Here is a 24,391-nt window from a genome sequence, read left to right as displayed (position 1 = left end):
TACATGTCTCCTTCCAGCCTTGCACTTGCCTCCCTGCTGTTAAAAATCCCACCCCCTGCCAATCCAATTTAATCTAGATAATAAGTGGACTAAAATAGTTTAAAAGAAACCACTGATTTAACCTAGCCATGCAATCACCTCACTATCTTTTTTTTCATTCATGTGCACAATGGCATTTATTGTCTATCACTGGTTGCTCTTGTGAGGGTGGTGGTGAGCTGCTTTCTTGAACTGCTGTTGACTATGTGCTATGGGTAGACCCACCATGCTCTGATGGTGGGAATATCAGTGACACTGAAGGAACGGTGCTATATTTCCAAGTCAAGATGGTGAGCGGCTTGGAGGGCAATTAGGAGGTGGTGGTGTTCCCATGTATCTGCTGCCCTTGTCCTTCTGGTCATGATTTGGAAGGTGCTGCCTAATGACCCTTGATGAATTTCTGCAGTGCTTGTAGATAGTAGGTACTGCTGCTACTGAGCATCAGTGAAGGAGGAACTGAATGTCAATGGACGTATGTCCTATCAGTTTGGGCACGTCAAGGAGCCAAAGTAAGATAAATCACAAAGTGAGCTAAAACCACACTTATCAAATGGCATGAAACATGTATGTAAGTTAGGTCACTGAGCTGGAAGGTTTGTTTTCAGATGTTTCGTCACCATACTAGGTAACATTATCAGTGAGAGTCTCTGGTGGTATGTTCTGCCTCTCTATATATAGGTCTTGATTTCTTAAGGTGGGTGATGTCATTTCCGGTGAAGCACTGGTGGTATGTCATGCCTGTCTATTTATAGGTCTTGGTAATTTATAGGCTTTCCAGCTCAGTGAGCTAACTTACATACCTTTCATCAACCTGAGCTACAAACCTTCTCAAAAATCGCTGGCATGAAACACTTCATGAACTATCATCTTCTATTTTTAACTTACACCTTCATACAACTTTTCATAGTGGAGATGGAACTTCACCAACTAATAACCAATGGAGCAACATAACCTGATTGCACAAGAATAAGTTGTATTGCTAGTAACTGCATGGGTGGATCAGTTGTTAGCACTGCTGTCTCACAGCACCAGGGATCCAGATTCAATTCTACCCATGGGGTGACTGTCTGTGTGGAGTTTGCACATTCTCCCCGTGTCTGCTCTGGTTTCCTCCCACATCCCAAAGATATACAAGTTAGATGATTAGCTATGCAATGTTGCCCATAGTGCCCAGGAATGTGCAGGCTAGGTGGGTTAGCCATGGGAAATGCAGGGTTATGGGATGGGTCTGAGTGGGATGCTTTTCGGAGGGGTGGTTTGGACTTGATGGGCCGACTGAGCTGTTTCCACACTGTAGAGATTCTATGATAGAGCAGAGGAGATGGATTGGTGACTGGAAGAAGTTGGACAAAGCTTTTCCTCTCAGACTCTCAAGAAGGAAAAGTACTCAGTGACAACACAAACGAGTGAGAAATATCTGGACGAGAAGAATTGAAGGAGATCTGAAATGTTCGCTACTGCTGAGGATGCACAACTTCACTTAAACTATTTGGCTTCAGGTTAAAACCTTCACACCTCAATGACACCGAAGGACTTTAAATTCTTTTGTACTGGACGCTATTCCTATTTATCTTTGTACCTGGGTCCCCTTGACTTTGCATCTCTTATTTTCCCAAGATTAGCAAATAATAAAATTGCTTTTTCCTTCATTGATGAAAACCTTCCAATCAGTTCATTTCTGACATAGTAAACACGGGTAACTACATTTCAATTACGGAGAAGTATCATCGTGTGCTAAGAAGAACATTAAATATTTGTGGAGAAGTTTGGAAAGAGGGGAGTTGATTCACTCCTTCTCAACTGATTGTAACTAACATGATTTCAGCAAAATTGGTCAGTGGATTCAGGTGAAATGTAGTTTAATTGGAAGAAAGTGATTTCCCTCAATCAAGGAACCCAAAATGGTTTGAGATTATTAAATTGCAAAAGTTACTTAATTCTGATATTAAAATTGTGGGTCAATTTTGGCTCTGCTCTTTACCAACTACGCGTGTCATTTTGTTCCTACTTTACTCCTCACTTCTGCCTCACAGCACCAGGGACATGGGTTTGATTCCAGCCATAAATTGTCCATAGTGTTCAGGGATGTGGTTAGGTGCATTAGTCAGGGGTAAAGTTAGAGTAACAGGGTAGGGGAATGGGTCTGGCTGGGGTATTCTTCAGAGGGTCGGTGTGGACCTGTTGAGCTGAAGATCTTGTTTCCACACTGTAGGGATTCTATGAGGAGGATAAAGGCTGTCCCTCCCTTTGCATCTTACAGTAACCAGCATTATCAAAGGTCATCTTCTGAAATTTTGCTGATTAACTTAGTGCAGCAAAGATTCAATGCCATGTATTACTGTCCCTTCTCACAATGGTTGTTTGTTATGGACTGAAAGTTTGACAGTGTTCCAATTTAATTTCTCCCTTGTGTCTAATTTGTAGTAAACACGAAGCTGTCTGCTTTCAGCCATCTAACACCACAAATTCGAACAATGCTTTGATCAATAGAAAGACATTTCTACAAAATTAAGCCATTTATCTTACGCATGACTATCAAATTGAGCACATAGAATAATTAATATCCCATTTTGGAGACTCAGCATTTGTCTTTCTTACAAAATGTGAGCTAGAAAATTTCAGGGTTCCTGCCACACTTTTCATAAGGTAACGTGTAGCAGGAATAACTAAGGAATTTCCAGGATATGTTGAAGATATTTCCTTTTATGATGTTTGCCCTCATGAAATTACTCACCTCCATGGTGGTCAACCCAGCAATTTGGCTTTCTTCCCTGTAACCACTTGGTTGCTTTACTGTAATGACATAAACATGATCAGAAGACAATTGAAAATGCAAACCTCAACTTGCTATTCCAAAGCAAGACGTGTTAACACAAAGCATCGCATATCATAGCAATTTTATTAAACATTGTTGTTCATTAGCCTTTCCAAAGAAAAATCTTAATTTATTGTACTTATTACATACCAAACATCAGATACAGATTGTTCTGAAATGTGTTTGCTATTGGCATAGCACTTCCATTTAAACCTTTGAGAAACCATACAGCAGAAATACGCCCTACAAGCAAGTTATATCATTGAACAGTTGTCCAAATTATCATTCCTTTAGCATTCTCAGAATGTGAATTAAAAGCAATTTAAACTTTTTACATGCATGTACTGTGAGGTATTTAGTATTTGCAAAGGCAGTACTCCAGTTGTCAAAGAATTCAGTCTTTTCAAATTTTCTTTTTAAAGATTGATACATTGTCCTAATCAAAGTAGTCTACTACAACTGTTTTTTTACACTGTGTTAAGTCCACAAAACCTCTTGTTTCCTTCTATTTTATACCTTCTAAATTTCAAATGTTTGTTACTTTGCTTTGTTACATTGCATTATTAATATTCATTATTGAGTCTGACTTCATTTTCCCTGCCAATATAGAAATAAATGCTTTTTAGCAGATGATTTTGGTGTTTGAAATGGAAGATATTAAAGTATTCCAATCCAAGGTTGTCACTTATTATAAAAGTTATGTAAAAAGTTATTGTTTTGCAGCTCCAAGATGAAAAAACTTTATAAAATGGATGAGTGTAATCCTGTCAACCAAATCCCATTCTGGTCCACAAATGTCCTTGAGGGTGAGAAATGCTATCCTTACCTGATCGGGCCTACATGTGACTCCAGACCAACAACAATGTGATTGACTTTTAATTGCCCTCTGGGCAATTAGGGATGGGTAATAAATGCTGACATGGCCAGCAATGCCACATCCCATGAATGCATAAAGAATCTCTAATGTAGCATGGCATTTAACATATGCCATGTCAGTAACTATGACTACTCCTGCTGCAGAAGTCATTTTTTGCAAACCAAAGGTACTCTTTTGCAATGGTGTAGTTGTAAGATGTATAGATGTTAGTGTTCAATCAACAGGAGCAATTTTGATCATCTAAGTTCCATGGATTATTGACAACAGGAACATTGGATGCTTGGTCAGTTCTGTGACTTTAGACAATTATTGTGCCAGGATTGTTGTCAGGTTGGCACCTGAGGGAGGCAGCTCACATTATGACATGTATTAAAACTTCTGTAAGGATGGTGTTACAATGAATTAAAAATTAAACTTTTTCTCATTTAATCTATTTTCACCCTTTGAAACAAAATTAGCAGTTAGGACAACTACATGCAGAAGAAAAAAACTATAACATTTTAAAGCCTTTCCCATTCATAGAACAAACCTGGAATTGTAATGGTCACCGTTGGGTAGCTGTCTCATGCAATTTGCAAAAGTTACAAAACTGAAGATTGCAACATCACAAACAACAAAGGTTTACTGCTGTAAGAAACTAACTCAAAGGCAGAAACAGAACTAACTGTCTACAACTCTGTCACTCATATATGCTGCCATTTTCTTTAAAGGTAATAATCTAAGCCTTGATCAGATGAGTTTACAAATTATGGGCTATTTACTCAATTCAGTTAAATTATATCATAAGCCTCTATGCCTCAAGTTTATTTGCAGGTAAATGGGGTTATTGTAGTTTGGTGTTTGTTGGTCAGCATACTCATGATGGGATGAAGTGTCTGTTTCTATGCTGTATGACTCAATAGCTCTAATAAGTAGAAGTTAATCAGTGATGACAACATCACAATTGAAAGATTAAACAGCTACATGTAAAATGCCAAACATTCAGTTAAAAGGAAAACATTAAATGTCTGGTTTTGCACAAGATTGCTAATAGTCTCAATGCGATATATGCAACAGACAATTTATAAACAAATAATTGGAGTTTATATCACAAACAACGAGACCAAGTGTACTGTTGTTGACACTGAATACTGTAAGGATAGCTTTAATAAGTTGGTAAAAGTCCCTATATAGTTACAATCATAAATTGCAATCTATTTGATGCAGAATAGCACCACAGGATAGTATAAGGAGGTTTTATTAAGTGATTTTTACAGGTTGATATAATATACAGTTGTAGAGTTTGGCATGGACCAACTATCAATTTCAGCAACAGTTTCTACTGATACAGGTTGGCTCCCTTAGCTCGGGTCTGTACATTAGGGAATGCTTACATTCAGGACAGTCAGCACCACAGCTTTTTAAAGCAATTAGTTTGTAAAACTAATAATCAAACTGAAAATAAAAACAAAACACAAATTTTCTTCACAACTGGACTGCCTCAGTTGCTGCACAGGTAAATGCAGTAACTGTGCAACGCTGAGTCACACAAAGAATGAAGTTTGGGTAAACTTGGCTAAATGCATATAACTAATCTCAGTCATGGGTTCATTGAAGGAGATCTTGATAATTGGCCAAAAGTGTGAGATAATGTAAAGAATCAGAGAGAATTGTCAGTGTTAATCATTATAAGAGTCCAGAAAAGATTTCCAGGATATTGTCAGGTATCAAAGGCTTGATTATATAAAAACAAGTTGGATAGGCTGTGACTATTTTCACTGGAGCGTAGAAGGTTGAGAGGTGACCTCACTGAGGTTTATAAAATCATGAGGCATGTAGATAGCATTAATGGTAGGTGTCTTTTCTTTTGGATGGGAGATTTCAAGCCTGGGGACCATATTTTGAAGGTAAAAGGAGAAAGATTTTAAAAGATATGAGGGGCAAATTCTTCACACAGAGGGTGGTTCGTGTAATGGAATGAACTTCTTGAGGAAGTGGCAGTTGTGGGCAGAGTTACAACATTTAGAACATAAAATAGTACAGCACAGTACAGACCCTTTGGCCCTCAAAGTTGTGTCAACCCTTTATCCTACTCTAAGATCAGACTAACCTATATACCCTTCATTGTATTACCTTCTATGTACCTATAGAGCCCAGTTTAAAAGACACTTAGATAACTACATGAGTAGGAAAGTTTAGGAGGATTATGGCCGGGAGCAGGCTGGTGAGACTAGATTAGTTTGAGATTATGTTGGTCTGTTTCTGTGGTGTATGACTCTATGATTTTCCATCAATTCTCAATGCGAGCTCTGAATATGAAAGATGGGTGACAAGTCAAACTTGAATGCAATCAAACAAAGTATTCACATTCATTGTGAATCTGTAATATTTCTTAGGTGGGGGAGTGGAAAGCCACAGATAACCACCCAACAGTCCTCCAGCATGTTTTCTCTTCAGGAGGGGGAGGAAAACCTAAAGAAATGCTCACAAAACAAACCAACCATCAATCACTTGATGACTCAAAATCCAATTAAGCAATTGTTTGTCCAGTTGATTGAATTTTGACTGAAAATTATTGTTTAGTGTGACAAAAAAAAATCAGACTTCTAATCTTTAAAAATGAAAATCTAAGAAATACTATAAAATTATTAAATTTTCAATAATTAAGTGATAAATCACAAGATTAAAGGCAAAATACTGTGGATGCTGGATCTGAAATAATCAGAATACGCTGGAGACATTCAGCAGATCTGGCAGCATCTGTGCAGAGAGAAACAGAGTTAACATTTTAAGTCTGGTGTGACCCTTCTTCAGAACTTCTATTTTATAACTCTGTTATCTGAAATGAAAAAAATAAATACTTTCAGCTGTTTATTACAAAAACATGCCCCTGGCATGCATGACCAACCTTGATCAGGATCCTTATATAACGTGTGGTGGTCCTGTGGTGTAGTTGTTTGTGTCCCTGCTTCTGAGTCAGATGATCTGGATTCACCTCGACTCAGGAACTGATGTCCAGGGAAGGTGTGTTCACCATGCAGCAATGTGTTTGAGTACCAAATCTGAAAATCCTTGCAACAGATGCCAATGGCAGGTGAGTGGGAGAGATGTCTGGTCAGCCTTGTGACACAAATGGAATTGGAGCCTCTACTATTCACTACATGCTTGATGTATGAAGAGAGATTGGATCAGCCAGGAATATTTTTACCGGAGTTTAGAAGAACTGTGGGGGAAGGGTGTCTCACAGAAACTTATAAAATTCTAACAGACTCGACAGGGTAAATGCGGGAAGGATGTTCCCAATGACCAGGGGGTCCAGAAACAAAAGGTCACAGTTTAAGGATATGGGGTAGGCCATTTTGGACTGAGATAAGTAATTTATTCACCAAGGGAACGGTGAGCCTATGGAATTCTCTGCCACAGAGAATGGTTGAAGCAAAAACATTGAACATTTTCAAGAAGGAATGAGTGTAATTCTTAGGGCAAAAGGGGTAAAAGGGTATGGGAAAAAGTGGGAACAGGATGCTGAGTTGGATGATCAGTGGAGCAAGCCCAAATAGCCTCCTCCTATGTCTCAGTAGCCCATAGCACTGGATTATAACATGTATGTGGGCAGAGGTGGGTACTGCAGATGCTGGAGATTAGAGTCAAGATTAGAGTGGTGCTGGAAAAGCACAGCAAGTCAGGCAGCATCCAAGGATCAGGAAAATCGATGTTTCAGGCAAACACCCTTCATCAGAAATTCCTGAAGGGCTTTTACCTGAAATGTTAATTTTCCTGATCCTCAGATGCTGCCTGACCTGCTGTGCTTTTCCAGCAGCACTCTAATCTTGACTATAGCATGCATGCAAAGATAAATTCTGCCACAATATCATAAACTCCTTGAAGGGGTGAGATAGTCTTTTTGGTGACTGGTACATATCAAATTGGTGCGAACAACATGAGACTCATCCTAATTTTGATGGACTGGATTCAAGAAGTTGTGGCTGTTGTCAGAACTACCTCCCAGAGAACTGAAGAAAATAAAATTTACCATCAACCAAATACATTGCACACTCTGCCCATTGATGGTTATGTTCATCCTTTCACAACATGTAGGTGTCACTGGTAAGACAGGCAATGATATTTTCCTCTTTTTTACTTGAGAAGGTAATGGTGAGCTATCTTCTTGAAGTGCTGCAGTTCACTTGTGAGTGCATCCGCTGTGCTGATATGGGGAGAATTCCAGGTTTTTACTGAGCAATGATGAAAGAATGGAAATATGATGGAATACATGCAATGGCTAGACATTGTCCTACTAGAGATATCTCCTCTGGTACTTCAATGAATAGTGTGTTTCAATTATCTGAATGTTTTCCAGGTCTAGCTGTGTGTGGACGTTAGCTGCTCTGTTGTTCGAAGAGATGTGAATGGAATGTAACAACTGTGCAATCATCAGCCAGAATAAACACACAGAACAAACTTTAGCTATCAATTAACTCTGAATTTGTACCTAGAAATAACAAGACTAGAGGGAATAATTTAGGAATAGGAATAGGAATTTTCACTGGAGTTTAAAAGAACTGTGGGGGGAAGGGTGTCTCACAGAAACCTGGTTGTGTCAAGCAGGTTCTGGTGTTTTAGATTATTATACACTTGCTATCTTCTGTATGGAACCTCTTGAGTCTAAAATCAAATACTTAATGCCTGATGCCCCAAATCTTTTCTTTCTGTTTTTAATAAACTAACATTATCCATTATGCAATGTTTGTTTAAAAATGCAATGTTTCGCTTCTGCTCAGATGTACCTTTCTAGGCAATACAGTAACACACCAACAACAGTTCTATATAACAGGATGGAACTGAACAGCTGCATAGTGCAAAACTTTACACGGGGATTAGTTTTAGGTCAAACAAGTTTAAAGAAACGAAACATTCAAAGACATTCTCAAATAATTTACTTTGTTACAAACTGTCGCATACATGGCAGGTGTATGTCAAATTCCATCCAAGTTAAATAAAGTAAACTGCATTGGTAGAAATATATGGATTATGATATAAAGTCAGAGTCACAGAGATGTGCAGCATGGAAACAGACCCTTCGGTCGAACCCGTCCATGACGACCAGATATCCCAACCCAATCTAGTCCCACCTCCCAGCACCCGGCCCATATCTCTCTAAACCTTCCTATTCATATGCCCATCCAGATGCCTTTTAAGTGTTGCAATTGTACCAGCCTTCACCACTTCCTCTGGCAGCTCATTCCATACACGTACCACCCTCTGCGTGAAACAGTTGCCCCTTACGTCTCTTTAATATCTTTCCTCTCTCACGCTAAACCAATGCCCTCTAGCTCTGTTCTCCCCAGAAAAGAGACTTTGTCTATTTATCTTATCCATGCCCCTCATGATTTTATAAACCTCTATAAGGTCACCCCTCAGCCTCCGATGCTCCAGGGAAAACAGCTCTAGCCCATTCAACCTCTCTTTATAGCTCAAACCCTCCAACCCTGGCAACATCCTTGTATATCTTTTCTGAACCCTTTCAAGTTTCACAACATCTCTCCGATAGGAAGGAGACCAGAATTGCACATAAAGTGTTGCAAATTTTGAGGAATTTATTGTTAAACAATTCTACAACTGATAGTTTGCAACATTTCTTTTAATATTGTTACAAAATGAGGTGCAATAAATACATGTTTGAACAGGTAATCTATTATTACATTATTTTTCTTTTCCTTTATATCAGCAAAATAAATCCCAGTATCACAGTTCATCAATTCACATTGCACAAAATCACTGCATACAATCAATGTAAACTGACATCTATTGCTTTCCCCCAATAAAACCTTTGCCAGCAAAAATGAAAAGAGGCATGAACTCAAGTTTGTATACATGCACAACAAACAGCATACTCCAAAGCAGTGTTAAATGGGCTGGGGGCCACTTGCGGCCTGCCACCTGTGCCCCTCAGCTGATGTGCTGTTCAGTTGGCTCCCACTGACAGTCTCATTTGCTCCACCCTAAAATTAAAAGCTGCCACGCCTCAATGTCTTACAAAAGGTGAACGGGAATTTCGGTGCAAAAAGTGGGGGAGAGTCCTCTTAAAAATGAATCATTGGTCCCATGGATTTTCCCCGTCTTCGGGGAACGCTGGCTCACCTTCATTTTACAACTTCCTATCGTGATATAATTGAAATTAGCAGCTCCCGGTATGGGCTACTTCAGGCACAGGTCTGCATTCTATTAATCTACTTCCTCAACAGTGAACCCTAGACATAAGTTACTGATTGACCGTCCCAGTAAAATTCCCAAGTGTATGAGAGGCCAGATAACAATGTAAACCATTGTGTTGTTTAGCACTTTCCAGACAGTGTTATTCCATATTCTGAATGTAGGTCTTCTTACACTGCTTTCATCCTTGGTATTGGACATAAGGAGCTGAAATTACACTGCCGACTCATATCACTGAGGAACAAGAGGTGGCAGAGATCCACCTAAACAGAAAGCAACATGCAGTACTTGCTTATCTCTGATCACTTTAATTTGAATTGATGAAAAGCAAATCGTGTTAACTGTTGCAATCAATAAAAATAAGATTTGTGAGCAGCAGTCATTCATTTATTTTTAAATAAATCATTAACTGTTAAATAAATCAAATCATTTCCCTCCTTTAATAAAAGCAAATTACTGCAGATGCTGGTGACCTGTAACAAAAAAAACAGCAATAGAGACTGCTGGAGAAACTCAGCAGGTTTGGCAGCATCTCTAGAGAGAAAAACGCAGCTAATGTTTCAAGTTTGATATTTTCAGAAGAAATTATACCAGACTTGAAACGTTAACTTCATTTCTCTCTCACGGATGCTGCCAGACCTACTGAGTTTCTCCACCATTCTCTGCATTTGTTTTTCCTGCCCTCCTGACTTAGTTTGGACAAATAGATTGACTCAGGGCAACACTATTCACTGCACTGCTGAATAGCCAGTATGGAGGTGTGATGCACAGAAATGCAGTCACAATAGCTCTCTCAGTGTCAGGAGTCAGCTAGCTGTGCATTTTGCTTCTTTTGCAATTCCTCCTTCTTGGTCTACCACACACCCTATCACAGAAAGGTCAATTATTACAGGGGCCAAGTTTAACAAGCCGGTTCCTTTCTGTGCTGTAACAGTTCTATGGTTCTACGTGAAAGTTGTTCAGCTGTCCAAAGTGCCAGGCCCCGTTGCAATATCTGGAGCTTTCACTTCCAGTAAAAGCAGCTAAGGAGAGAGGGAGACATCAGCTGTTACACTAGCGTGACTGTCTGATAGCTGCTAAACACAATTCCAACTTTAAGCTAAGGGGTGAGGCGATTTTCATAACATAGAGCTTCTGTTCTGAAGCCAAAGCATTATGAAGTCATTTGTACCTTGAGGACATGTCATCAACAGTAGGTGTATAGTTCTCCTGCCAATGGAATTCCAATGACTTCAGGTGGACCAACATTTGTTTTTATATATATTTGGCACCTCTTAGTCCAACCATCTGAATGCACGGAGTTGATTCAATTTGCTGTCACAATTATGTTATAAAGCAAGCACATAGAAAGATCAGCTCCATATTGATTCCCAGGCTCTGAAATGTATACCCTGTCACTCCAAATTGACTACTTGGTTTCAAAAATTTACTTGAAGTTATTTTTCCGCTGACTAAAATCCCTAGCTGTTACCAGCGTTAACCCATCCCCATTTGCATATGCACAAACCATGAGACTACATTAAAAAAGCCTTGGTTTGGAGATGTGTTAACTAACCAGGTAAACTCCTGAGAACAGCATGCTGAAGCTGAAGTCATACCTCTATTTTAATAGTCTCTCCAAGGATCTCAACTTCACAATAAAAGGGACCTCTTAGAAATTTGCTTTGAGTTGTACTTTCAGCATTGTCTCCAGTACAAAAGCATCACCCATTCCACAGTAAGTGTATCCTGTTTTAATCATGTGCTGCTGGCCTTGAATGGAAATAGCTGAGACTGACTTGAAAAGGCATTTTTAAAATAAAATGAGAGAAACAACTCCCAGAGTTCATGCACTGGAGGACTGTATACTGTAGCGCTGGTATCAGTGAGATAATTACAAGACTCTTTAAAGGAAATGGTTTTGCACTGTTTTCATTTAGTCTTAAATTAAAGCAGAAAGTTAGTATACCGAGGTATGCTGCTGCTTAGTGTATTTCCTCTCCTCATAAATACTGTGCATTGCGACATTTTGTCGGTAGCCTCACAGAGACTCCAGATAATATACAATAATTCATTAAACATGGTGTCTTGCAACAAATAATGTGCTATGTCAGTTTTGATCTTGGCAAGGTTTCAGTTAGTTTTCCTTCATTAAATGTCTTTTTTTATAGTTTCTTGTACTTGTCTGCACTCACTTTCAGCTATAACATTACATTAATAATGAAAATATGGGTCAAAAAAGTTTATTGAGCACAGACTACGCTTGTTTGTTCCACACAATCTTTAGGAAGGGAACATGAACTGGCTTATCTGGAATGAACATTCAAGCATGAACATAGATTGAAAGGTTCAGCTGAGCTGTACTTTCGCAGTAAAGCACTGTATTCACAATACTACTGCCACATGCCATCAATATAATAGAATACTTCTTTAAATGATAAATTATCAATTTACTCATTCGACCAGACAACAAAAAAGAACTCTATATATATATTCAAAGAGCAATGTACATAACAATTTTAAATCCAAATGATCAAGTATTTCCAATGGCCAACTCAACGCATTGCATCTTTGTCAACATCTGATGAGGAAAAAAACCCCTTAAAATTACTAAGTGACTCGTGTGTCATCAGCTTTTCAGTGTTATTAATTATGCATGTGAGTGAGTTGGTGACAGGTTGTTTATAAATGTCTATGTGAGTGAAATAGATGAAGGCTGTGCCTATGTTTTCATGCATGTTGATGTAAATGTGTGAGAGTGGGTATGTCTGTGTTTGGGTGTGTTGGTGTGAATGTGTGAGTGTCTGTTAGTGGCAGGTTTTGTGTGAGAACTTGATGTGTGCAAGTGCATGACTGACATGTAAGTGTGAGAATGTCACTGTGTGAAGGTGCCCATGTGACGGTGAGGTATGTGGGTGCAGCCTCAAGTGTACCCATGCACTCCACACAATATAAAAATCCTCTCAAGCACTCTTTTTATTTTCCCAGACCTGAATCCAAGGATATTCAGAAAGTAAACAGGTTGGGATCTGCTCCAGGGCTTCTCTTGAATGTGGATTTTGATGTAATGAATTTCTGAAGCACTTTTGTATTTTTGTTCAAAGCCGGATTTTGGTAACAAATGACTTGCTGAAATCCTTGACTTCCTCTGGGGTTTGGACTTTCTCATACCCCAGCCAATCCATGGCATGTTGGCAGTATTCCTCCACTTGTTTGATTTGGGAGTAGGTCATCTGGGTCCGCCATGCATTGGCAGCCTGGGTGGCGTTTCGGGAAGAAACACTGAAGGGCTTTTTGGAGGAGTAACTGGAGCCCATGGTCATATTGAGCATGAATCTCTCAATGTCCTCACTGACTGACAGGTTGACAAAGTGATACATGTCCTTGAGGTACCTGATGGGGTCTTCCACCAGGTCTTCATAGCGCACTATCCTGTAATTGTCCTTCAGCCAGTCCGGCAGTTCCCTCACCATCTGCGCAGTCCTGACCATGCTGGTGCAGATCACCTCCAGGGCATTGAGAGCGTGGTAGTCCACTGCATCCCGCCTGGTCCTCTGGTACCCATCGTACACCTTCAACCGACGCCCCTTGGGATCCTTACTGCGCATCACCTGCAGGCTCTCCCGGATCAGACCATTCCTCGACTTGATCCGGGAGCTAGCCACGGCCCTGGGATCCCTGACCAAGTGGATCACCTTGAGGTTGACGAAGGGGTCCTTCATCAGAGGGGCCAAAATGTTCAGGTCGAAAATGCGGACGCCCTTGATGACAATGGTGCTGTATTTGTGGCACTCAGCTTCCAGGGAGTCTAGGTGCTGAGGTGGGCACTCGTTCTTGCACACGTGTTCGTCGATCAGGCCCACCTTGTCCTTCCTGTACGCCTTGCAGAGCGGGTAGGAGCAGACCACCTTGTTGCGGGGCGCCCCGAAGATGCCCATGCTGGTGATGTTGTTGCCCCCATTGTAGAGCTGGAAGATGGAGAGGTCGCAGTGGTACAGGAAGCCCAGCATGTCGCGGGCTGCCCCCTGCAGAGTGAGGGCATCTCCCGGGTACAGCTTCTGCCAGATGTGCCACATGGGCTCGTAGAGGAAGAAGACATTGGGGTTCTGGTTGAAGAGCTCTCCCACAAAGGAAGAGCCCGATCGCCATGTTGTGAACACATAGACATGTTGGCGCCCACTGGAGCTGTTCTGGGGAGCGGAGGGCCGCTGGTGCTCCACCGTGTAACGGAGAGGGTACGGCACATACTTCACCTGGGTACACTCCTTCGTCCCTTTATAATCGGTGAAGTGTAACATGGTCAGCACCAGCAGCAGAATGTAGCCCAGCACCAGCAGAGCTGCCTTCCTCCGGAGCACTTTCATCTTCCCCTGGGTTTCCGCTCACTCTGCCGAATAGAAACTAATTCCCATCAGATGCTCAGCCCAGCTCCTCGCATCTTTGCACCAACCTCCTCCTGCTGCTGCTGCTGGCCTTATTGACAGCAGATGGTCTCACATCGTGTCCCGGCCATGGTAAAGGCGGATAGCCGCTCCGACTGTGGGCGACAGTCAGCTCTTCAGCCCCGCTCCCATCCGGAGCTGCTCCCCCTCTCCCTCTGTCTCCCCTTCCCCCCGAGCTCGCTCCTGTTCTGTATCTGACTCTGTCTCTCTCTCTCTCTGTCCAAGTCTCTCCCGCACCCCAACAGCAATGAGGGAGAGGGAGGGAGGAAATGTGAATTGTTTGCAGCTTCCGAGTGTAAGCTGCAGCTGCTGCCTGTTCCTCTCTCTCTCTCTGTCTCTGGTTTCAGATTCCAACAGAGACTGTCCCCTAGAGTTCCCAATTCCCCTTCTCAACTCGATGTCTCTCCTCCGTCACTCTCTCCCCTCCTCACTCTGATCATTAATAGCCACACAGCGGCACACTGCCTCCCCTCTCTCTCTTCCCTCCCTCCCTCCTCTCCTTTTTCCTCTTTCTCCTCCTCCCTCCGTCTCCCAGCCTCTTCCTTCTCGCTCCTCCCCCTCTCCTTTTTTCCTCCTCTCTCTTTCCTGTCTCCTCTCTCTCCCTTTTTCCTCCTGTCTCCTCTCTCTCCCTTTTTCTCTCTCTCCCTTTTACCTCTCCCCTCTCCTGTCTCCTCTCTCTCTCTACTCCTCTCCCTTTTTCCTCCTGTCTCCTCTCTCTCCCTCCCCCCTCCCTTTTTGCTCCTCTCTCTCTGTGAACGTTGGAAGCAGCGGATCTCACGGGGAACCGGGACAAAGCCTCCCCGTCGTAGCTCCAGTCGGTCGATGTAGCAGCATCTTCGGTGCAGTCTCAGCAAATATATATATATATATATATAAACACTCTGCCCAAGGAGAGAGGGAGGGGGTGGTGTGACAGGGAGAATGAGGGCAGGGATGAGCTGTCTGTGCCCCCCGCCTCTTCCAGCCCCTCTATCTGTCTCTCTCTCTCTCACACACACACACACACCCCTGTCTCCTCTCTCTGGTTGTTTAAATCCCTCCCTCTGCTCTCACTCCGATTGGACTCAGTCGGTCTGAATGCCCTTCCTCTCTGGGTGAGTGGCAGACCATCCTGTCAGTCAAAGCTGCAGCCCATTGTTGGTGTGGATGGGCAGGGGTATGGGGCTGCAGGAGGGAGTGGGGGGTGAGTTTGAGAGCTCAAGTGAGTGAGCCCTGTCTGTCCCATTTAATAAAGTGCCCCCTCAGAGAATCGGAATGCCCACCCCCTGTGACACAGTGGAACGCACTGACATCGCTGCACGTTTGTTCAAGTGGAAAATATTACGCGGATAAATGCTGCTTAAAGCTGCACTGTCACCTCAGCTCATTGTCTCTCACTCCCTTCCCAGCCCCAGGTTCATGTCAATAAAGTGGCAAATCAACTGCGCCAGAGTTGGCCAGTACAATATACCCCGCCCACCCAGGCACCCACACACACACACACCAACCCCCCCCCCCCCACAATAACCTCCTCTACACACACACACCAAACACCCCCCCACAATAACCTTCTCTACCCACACACACCAACCCCCCCCCACAATAACCTCCTCTACACACACACACCAACCCCCCACAATAACCTCCTCTACACACACACCAACCCCCCCCACACACACACACACACCAACCCCCCACAATAACCTCCTCTACCCACACACACCAACGCCCCCATAATAACCTCCTCCACCCACACACACACCAACCCCCCCACAATAACCTCCTCCGCCCACACACACACCAACCCCCCCACAATAACCTCCTCCGCCCACACACACACACCAACACCCCCATAATAACCTCCTCTACACACACACCAATCCCCCCCCACACACACACACCAACCCCTCACAATAACCTCCTCTACCCACACACACCAACCCCCCCACAATAACCTCCTCCACCCACACACACACCAACCCCCCCACAATAACTTCCTCTTCCCACACACACCAACACCCCCACAATAACCTCCTCCACCTACACACACACCAACCCCCCCACAATAACCTCCTCTACCCACACACACCAACCCCCCCACAATAACCTCCTCCACCCACACACACACCAACCCCCACCACAATAACTTCCTCTTCCCACACACACCAACCCCCCCACAATAACCTCCTCTACCCACACACACCAACCCCCCCACAATAACCTCCTCCACCTACACACACACCAACCCCCCCACAATAACCTCCTCCGCCCACACACACACCAACACCCCCCACACACACACACCAACCACCCCACAATAACCTCCTCCGCCCACACACACACCAACACCCCCCCCACACACACACCAACCCCCCCACAATAACCTCCTCCACCCACACACACACCAACCCCCCCACAATAACGTCCTCTACACACACACACCAACCCCCCCACAATAACCTCCTCCACCCACACACACCAACACCCCCACAATAATCTCCTCCACCCACACACACCAACACCCCCACAATAACCTTCTCTACCCACACACACAAACCCCCCCCACAATAACCTTCTCTACCCACACACACACAAACCCCCCCACAATAACCTCCTCCCCCCCACACACCAAACCCCCCACCATAACGTCCTCCACCCACATACACCAACTCCCCCCTCAATAACCTCCTCCACCCACACACACACCAACCACCCCCACAATAACCTCCGCTACCCACACACACACCAACCCTCCCACAATAACCTCCTCTACCCACACACACCAACCCTCCCCACAATAACCTCCTCCACCCACACACACACCAACACCCCCATAATAACCTCCTCTACGCACACACACCAACACCCCCACAATAACCTCCTCTATCTACACACACCAACACCCCCACAATAACCTCCTCTACCCACACACACACACACCAATCCCCCCCCCACAATAACCTCCTCCACCCACACACACACCAAAACCCCCCACAATAACCTCTACCCACACACAAGCCAACCTCCCCACAATAACCTCCTCTACACACACACACACACACACACACACCAACCCCCCCACAATAACCTCTACCCACACACACAAACACCCCCACAATAACCTCCTCTACCCACACACACACCAACCCCCCCACAATAACCTCCTCCACCCACACACACCAACACCCCCACAATAACCTCCTCTACCCACACACACCAACCCCACACCAACCCCCCCCACAATAACCTCCTCCACCCAGACACAGACAATCCTAAACATTACACACCATACACACCAACCCCCACAACATCATCCTCACACACACCTCCCACAATAAACTCCTCCACACACCATCCTGTTCACAACACCCCACAGATGGGAACCCCCACACATATCCACCCATAACACCACCCTACACACATCACCCACACGCACACCACCTATGCACAACTCACCCCCCCAACAAACACACCGTCATCCCTCCAACACGCATCCATTCATGCACACTACACCCCTATACACAACACACCCCCACAGACCACCATCAACCCACACACATACCAGCACACATATACATGCCCCCCATTCACACACACCACACACTACCATCTGCAAACACACAACCTATACACACACTACTACCACCACCTATAAACACTATCACCACCCACACACACTACCACCTTCCATAAACACTATCACCATCCACACACACACTACCACCTTCCATAAACACTATCACCATCCACACACACACTACCACCACCCATAAACACTGCCACCTTCCATAAACACTACCACCACACACACTACCACCACCAACAAACACTACCACCACCCATAAACACTACCACCACCCACAAACACTACCACCACCAACAAACAGTACCACCACCCACAAACACTACCACTACACAAACACTACCACTACCCACGCAAACACTATCACCACCCACAAATACTATCACCACCCACAAACACTACCACCACCCACATAAACACTACCACCACCCACAAACACTACCACCACCCACATAAACACTACCACCACTCACAAACACTACCACCACCCGTATAAATACTACCACCACCAACAAACACTACCACTACCCATACAAACACTACCACCACCCACACACACTACTACTACCATCAGCCACATATACACACACCATACCACCATCACACAAACCTTTCAGAAGGGCACATTAGGACATAAGACACTGATGCACTACAAATTGAAATCTCTTGAGAGAATGTATTGCAGATGTTTTGTATGCATTACTTTGAGGAATCCTTGTTTTTATTTGGGGCTTTGGGATATTCCAGAACACTGTAGAACAAATGCAGTAAGTTTGAAGAATAAATCCAAAGAACTGCAGATACTGGAAGTCAGAAACAAAATCAGAAATAGCTGGATAATCTGAGCAGCTCAGGCAGCGTCTATCGAGAGAAAGTAGAGTTAACGTTTTGGCTCCAGTCACCCTTATTTAGAACTGGCTGTAGCAGTGAAAAGGTTGGTATTTATGCTGAAGATGGGTTGGGGGAAGTGGAGAGAGAACCCAGTGAGAGGGAACAATAGTTGGATGCTGACCAACCTCGCTCTCTCAGGCTTGCTGCAGTGCTCCAGTGAAGCCCAGCGCAAACTGGGACAACAACATCTCATTTTCCACTTGGGGACTCCGCAGCCTTCAGTACTCAATATCGAGTTCAATAATTTTATGGCCGAAGCACCTTTCTCCATGTCCTTTCCCCAACCCCCACACACCAGGCCTTGTCATCACACGGGCTACCATCACACAGCCTCTAATGATCCCCGTTAGCTGCTATTCATTCTCCCAGGCTGATCTTTACCCATTCATTTATATGTCCAAATGTTTTCCTCTCTCTCTGAGCACCATCTCCACATATTGTTTACTCCTCCTGCCCCACCTTCTGCATCAATACCAACCATTTCCAGCTATAATCAATTCTGAAGAGGGGTCAGTGGACATGAAACAATAACTCTGGTTTCTCTATACTGCTGAGTTTCCCTAGTAATTTCTGTTTCTGATTCCCACAGTTTGCACGGAGTAAGTTCCCACAAACATGAATAAACATTGACCAGATCACAAGGGAGAACTCTTGTGTTTTTCAGAATGGTGCCACGGGATACAATACATTTCCTCTGAGAGAACAGGGAGAAACTCAACCTTAATATCTCATCCGAAAGAGTGTGCTTCTAACCTTAAAACCACACAAAGTTTAGACTTCTGTGCTGGGTTTCTGGGGTGAGAGCTTAAACTACAATCTTCTAACCTCAGAGACTAATTCAGCCTCAATTGTCTCCTGCAGTAAAGTAAGAAAAACTAATTCTGAGAGTAGAAGGTGCTTCTACATTTGTTGCCCAGTAGCAATATTGTCAAGCTGCTTATAAATGAAGCTCACAGGTGTTATTGCGTTTTGATGCACAGTACCCAACAATATGTTTTAACTTCTTACTGTTCTGGTCTGAAGTTTCCATTTTCTGCTGCTATGATTATCACTGACTATTAAAGGTGAAATCATACAGTATAGAAAGAGGCCATTCAGCCCATCTGTACCATCTAAGCTACTGAATTTGTACTCGTTCCATTTCCAGCACTAAGCCCATGTAACCACACAGGGCAAAAGTGAGGACTGCAGATGCTGGAAACCAGAGCTTATATCAGAGTGGTGCTGGAAAAGCACGGCAGATCAGGAGGCAGCCGAGGAGCAGGTATGTAACCACACTTCAAGTGCTCATCTAAGTACCTTTCCCACCTCAATTACCCTCCCACTCAGTGCATTCCAGAGCCCCACTACCCTCTGGGTGAAATAGGTCAGAATACTAGCAGTAGGTCATTCAGTTCATTCAGTCTCTATTGGTGCTTGAGGAAACTTGTTGGGCTTGGACAGTCTAGTCCTGACCATTGTCCCCACCACACTGAGCTGATTCATATCCTGCTCCAGGATCACCAGTGTTACTTTTACCTTTTAAAGTTTGGGTCTACTGTACCTGAATAATTTTTGCCTGTGCATCAAATTCCCAGAACCTGGATGCCATCCTTGTGAAGAGGCACAAAGGGGAAACAGAGCAGGCAAAGCGTGAGTATGGAAGAGGGGAATCTGTGGGGTGGGGAAGAAGAGGGACAGGTTATGGTGAAGAGGGGAAACAGGGGGGAAGGGAGGAAACAGTACGGATAGAGGGCATTCACAGTGAGGAATGTTAGAGAAGGTGGGACGTTTTCTGGATCCCTTCAACTTCAAATTCCTGTACTATTTAAGAGACCTGAGTAATATGAGTGTATAAAAAATGAGGTCTGCAGATGCTGGAGATCACAGTTGAAAATGTGTTGCTGGTTAAAGCACAGCAGGTTAGGCAGCATCCAAGGAACAGGAAATTCGATGTTTCGGATTTCTCCAGTTTCCTCATTTCCCCTCCCCCCACCTTGTCTCAGTCAGTTCCCTCAACTCAGCACCGCCCTCCTAACCTTCCTAACCTCTCCGCCCCCACCCCACTCCGGCCTATCACCCTCACCTTGACCTCCTTCCACCTATCACATCTCCATCGCCCCTCCCCCAAGTCCCTCCTCCCTACCTTTTATCTTAGCCTGCCTGGCACCCTCTCCTCATTCCTGATGAAGGGCTTATGCCCGAAACATCGAATTTCCTGTTCCTTGGATGCTGCCTAACCTGCTGTGCTTTAACCAGCAACACATTTTCAACTAATATGAGTGTATATCAAGATTACTTTAACTAAGAAATGTTGTACTGTTCTCCTTGTGTCATCTTTCATCCTGCATTATGTTATAGAGTCACAGAGATGTAGAGCATAGAAGCAGACCTTTCGGTCCAACTCATCCATGCCGACCAGATATCCTAAATCAATCTAGTCCCATTTGCCAGCATTTGGTTCATATCCTTCTGGACTCTTCTTATTCATATACCCATCCAGTTGCCTTTTTAGAACATAGAACATAGAACATAGAACAATACAGCGCAGAACAGACCCTTCGGCCCTCGATGTTATGCCATCCTGTGAACTATTCTCAGCTCGTCCCCCTACACTATCCCAAAATCATCCATGTGCTTATCTAAGGATTGTTTAAATCTCCCTAACGTGGCTGAGTTGACTATATCAGCAGGGAGGGCATTCCACACCCTTACTACTCTCTGCGTAAAGAACCTGTCTCTGACATCTGTCTTAAATCTATCACCCCTCAATTTGTAGTTATCCCCCTTCATACACACTGATGTCATCATCCTACCCTATCTACCTGTCACCCTATCTAATCCTCTGATCATCTTGTATATCTCTATCAAATCCCCTCTTAGCTTCTTCTTTCCAATGAGAACAGGTTCAAGTCTCTCAGCCTTTCTTCATAAGACCTTGCCTTCAGACCAGGCAACATCCTGGTAAATCTCCTCTGCACCTTTTCCAATGCTTCCACATCCTTCCTGAAATATGGGGACCAGAACTGTACACAATATTCCAAGTGTGACCGTACCAACATTTTGTATAGTTGCAGCATGATTTTGCGGTTCCGGAACTCAATCCCTCTACGAATGAAACCGAACACACCGTATGCTAGCTTTGACAAAGGGTCGGTTAGACTCGAAATGTCAGCTCTTTTCTCTCCTTACAGATGCTTCCAGACCTACTGAGATTTTCCAGCATTTTCTCTTTTGGTTTCAGATTCCAGCATCCGCAGTAATTTTCTTTTATCCATGTTTCCATTGTCTGCATTCCCTGCATTTTGCTATCCCATTCTATGCATCCTAATTCTTGCCTAATCGCATTATAATTGCCCTTGCCCATCAATAACTCTTGACCTGTGGCATGTACCTATCCCTTTCCATCACTAAACTAAACGAAACTGAATTATGGTCACTCTCTCCAAAGTGCTCACCTATAACTAAATCAAACACCTGGCCTGGTTCATTACCAAGCACCAGATCTAGTGTGGCCTCCCCTCTTGTCGACCCTTCGACATACTGTGTCAGGAAACAATCCTGTACACATTAGACAAAAACTGATCCATCCGACGTACTAGTGTCATAGAGTCATAGAGATGTACAGCATGGAAACAGACCCTTTGGTCCAACCCGCCCATGCCAACCAGATATCCCAACCCAATCTCGTCCCACCTGCCAGCACCCGGCCCATATCCCTCTAAACCCTTCCGATTCATATACCCATCCAAATGCCTCTTAAATGTTGTAATTGTACCAGCCTCCACCACTTCCTCTGGCGGCTCATTCCATACACGTACCACCCTCTGCGTGAAAAAGTTGCCCCTTAGGTCTCTTATATCTTTCCCCTCTCACCCTAAATCAATGCCCTCTAGTTCTGGACTGCTCAACCCCAGGGAAAAGACTTTGTCTATTTATCCTATCCATGCCCCTCATAATTTTGTAAACCTCTGAAAGGTCACCCCTCAGTCTCCAACGCTCCAGGGAAAACAGCCCCAGCCTGTTCAGCATCTCCTTGTAGCTCAGATCCTCCAACCTTGGCAACATCCTTGTAAATCTTTTCTGAATCCTTTTAAGTTTCACAACATGCTTCCAATAAGAAGGATACTAGAGTTGCATGCAATATTCCAACAGTGGCCTAACCAATGTCCTGTGCGGCCACAACATGACCTCCCAACTCCTGTACTCAATACTCTGATGAATAAAGGAAAGCATACCACATGCCTTCTTCACTATCCTATCTACCTGCGACTCCACTTTCAAGGAGCTATGAACTTGCACTCCAAGGTCTTTTTGTTCAGCAACACTCTCTAGGACCTTACCATTAAGTGTATAAGTCCTGCTAAGATTTGCTTTCCCAAAATGCAGCACCTCGCATTTATCTGAATTAAAGTCCATCTGCCATTTCTCAGCCCATTGGCCCATCTAGTCAAGATTCTGTTGTAATCTGAGGTAACCCTCTTCGCTGTCCAGTACACCTCCAATTTTGGTGCCATCTGCAAACTTACTAACTGTACCTCTTATGCTCACATCTAAGTCATTTATGTAAATGACATAAAGTAGAGGACCCAGCACTGATCCGTGTGGCACTCCACTGGTCACAACCCTCCAGTCTGAAAAACAACCCATCACCACCACCCTCTGTCTTCTACCTTTGAGCCAGTTCTGTATCCAAATGGCTAGTTCTCCCTGTATTCCGTGAGATCAATCCTTGCTAATCAGTCTCCCATGGGGAGCCTTGTCGAACGCCTTATTCAAGTCCATATAGATCACATCTACCGCTCTGCCCTCATCAATCCCCTTTGTTACTTCCTCAAAAAACTCAATCAAGTTTGTGAGACATGATTTCCCACGCACAAAACCATGTTGACTATCCCTAATCAGTCCTTGCAATTCCAAATACATGTACATCCTGTCCCTCAGGATTCCCTCCAACAACTTGCCCACCACTGGCGTCAGGCTCACTGGTCTATAGTTCCCTGGCTTGTCTTTACCGCCCTTCTTAAACAGTGGCACCACGTTAGCCAACCTCCAGTCTCTCCATATAGCTCAACCCTTCCAACCCTGGCAACATCCCCGTAAATCTTTTCTGAATGCTTTCAGGTTTCACATCTGGAGTTCGGTTAATAGTGGGGTACCGCAAGGAACTGTTTTGGGGCCACTGTGGAATGTAATTTTTATAAATGACCTAGATGAGGGAGTAGGAGGATGGGTTAGTAAATGTGCAGGTGACACTAAGGTCAATGAAGTTGTGGATAATGCTCAAGGATGTTGCAGGTTACAGAGGGGTATAGATAAGCTGCAGAGCTGGGCTGAGAGGTGGCAAATGGAGTTTAAAGCTGAAAAGTGTGAGATGATTCACTTTGGAAGGAGCAACAGGAATAAAGAGTACTGGGCTAATGGTAAGATTCTCAGTAGTGTGGATGACCAGAGAGATCTTGGTATTCATGTATGTAGATCCCCAAAAGTTGCCACCCAGGTTATGGTGGCATGGTGGAATGGTGTCGAATAGGTCGTTGTTAAGAAGGCATACGGTGTATTAGCTTTTATTGGTAGAGGGATTGAGTTTTGGAGCCCCCACAAGGTCATGCTGC

General features: G+C 43.9%; 1 protein-coding gene across 1 annotated transcript; it reads right to left on the bottom strand.

Annotated features, from left to right (window-relative positions):
• Positions 1–9,378: 9,378 nt before the first annotated feature.
• On the bottom strand, positions 9,379–15,356 carry chst2b (carbohydrate (N-acetylglucosamine-6-O) sulfotransferase 2b). The gene has a single exon (XM_060834523.1). The coding sequence runs from the start codon at positions 14,264–14,266 to the stop codon at positions 13,001–13,003; it is 1,266 nt and encodes a 421-aa protein (XP_060690506.1). The 5' UTR covers positions 14,267–15,356; the 3' UTR covers positions 9,379–13,000.
• Between the last annotated feature and the right edge of the window lie 9,035 nt (positions 15,357–24,391).

The sequence above is a fragment of the Hemiscyllium ocellatum genome, chromosome 13 (genome assembly GCF_020745735.1).
Source record: "Hemiscyllium ocellatum isolate sHemOce1 chromosome 13, sHemOce1.pat.X.cur, whole genome shotgun sequence".
NCBI classification, from domain to species: domain Eukaryota; kingdom Metazoa; phylum Chordata; class Chondrichthyes; order Orectolobiformes; family Hemiscylliidae; genus Hemiscyllium; species Hemiscyllium ocellatum.
The sequence above is the reverse complement of the archived record's forward strand: the minus strand, read 5'-3'. Positions and strand labels throughout refer to the sequence as shown.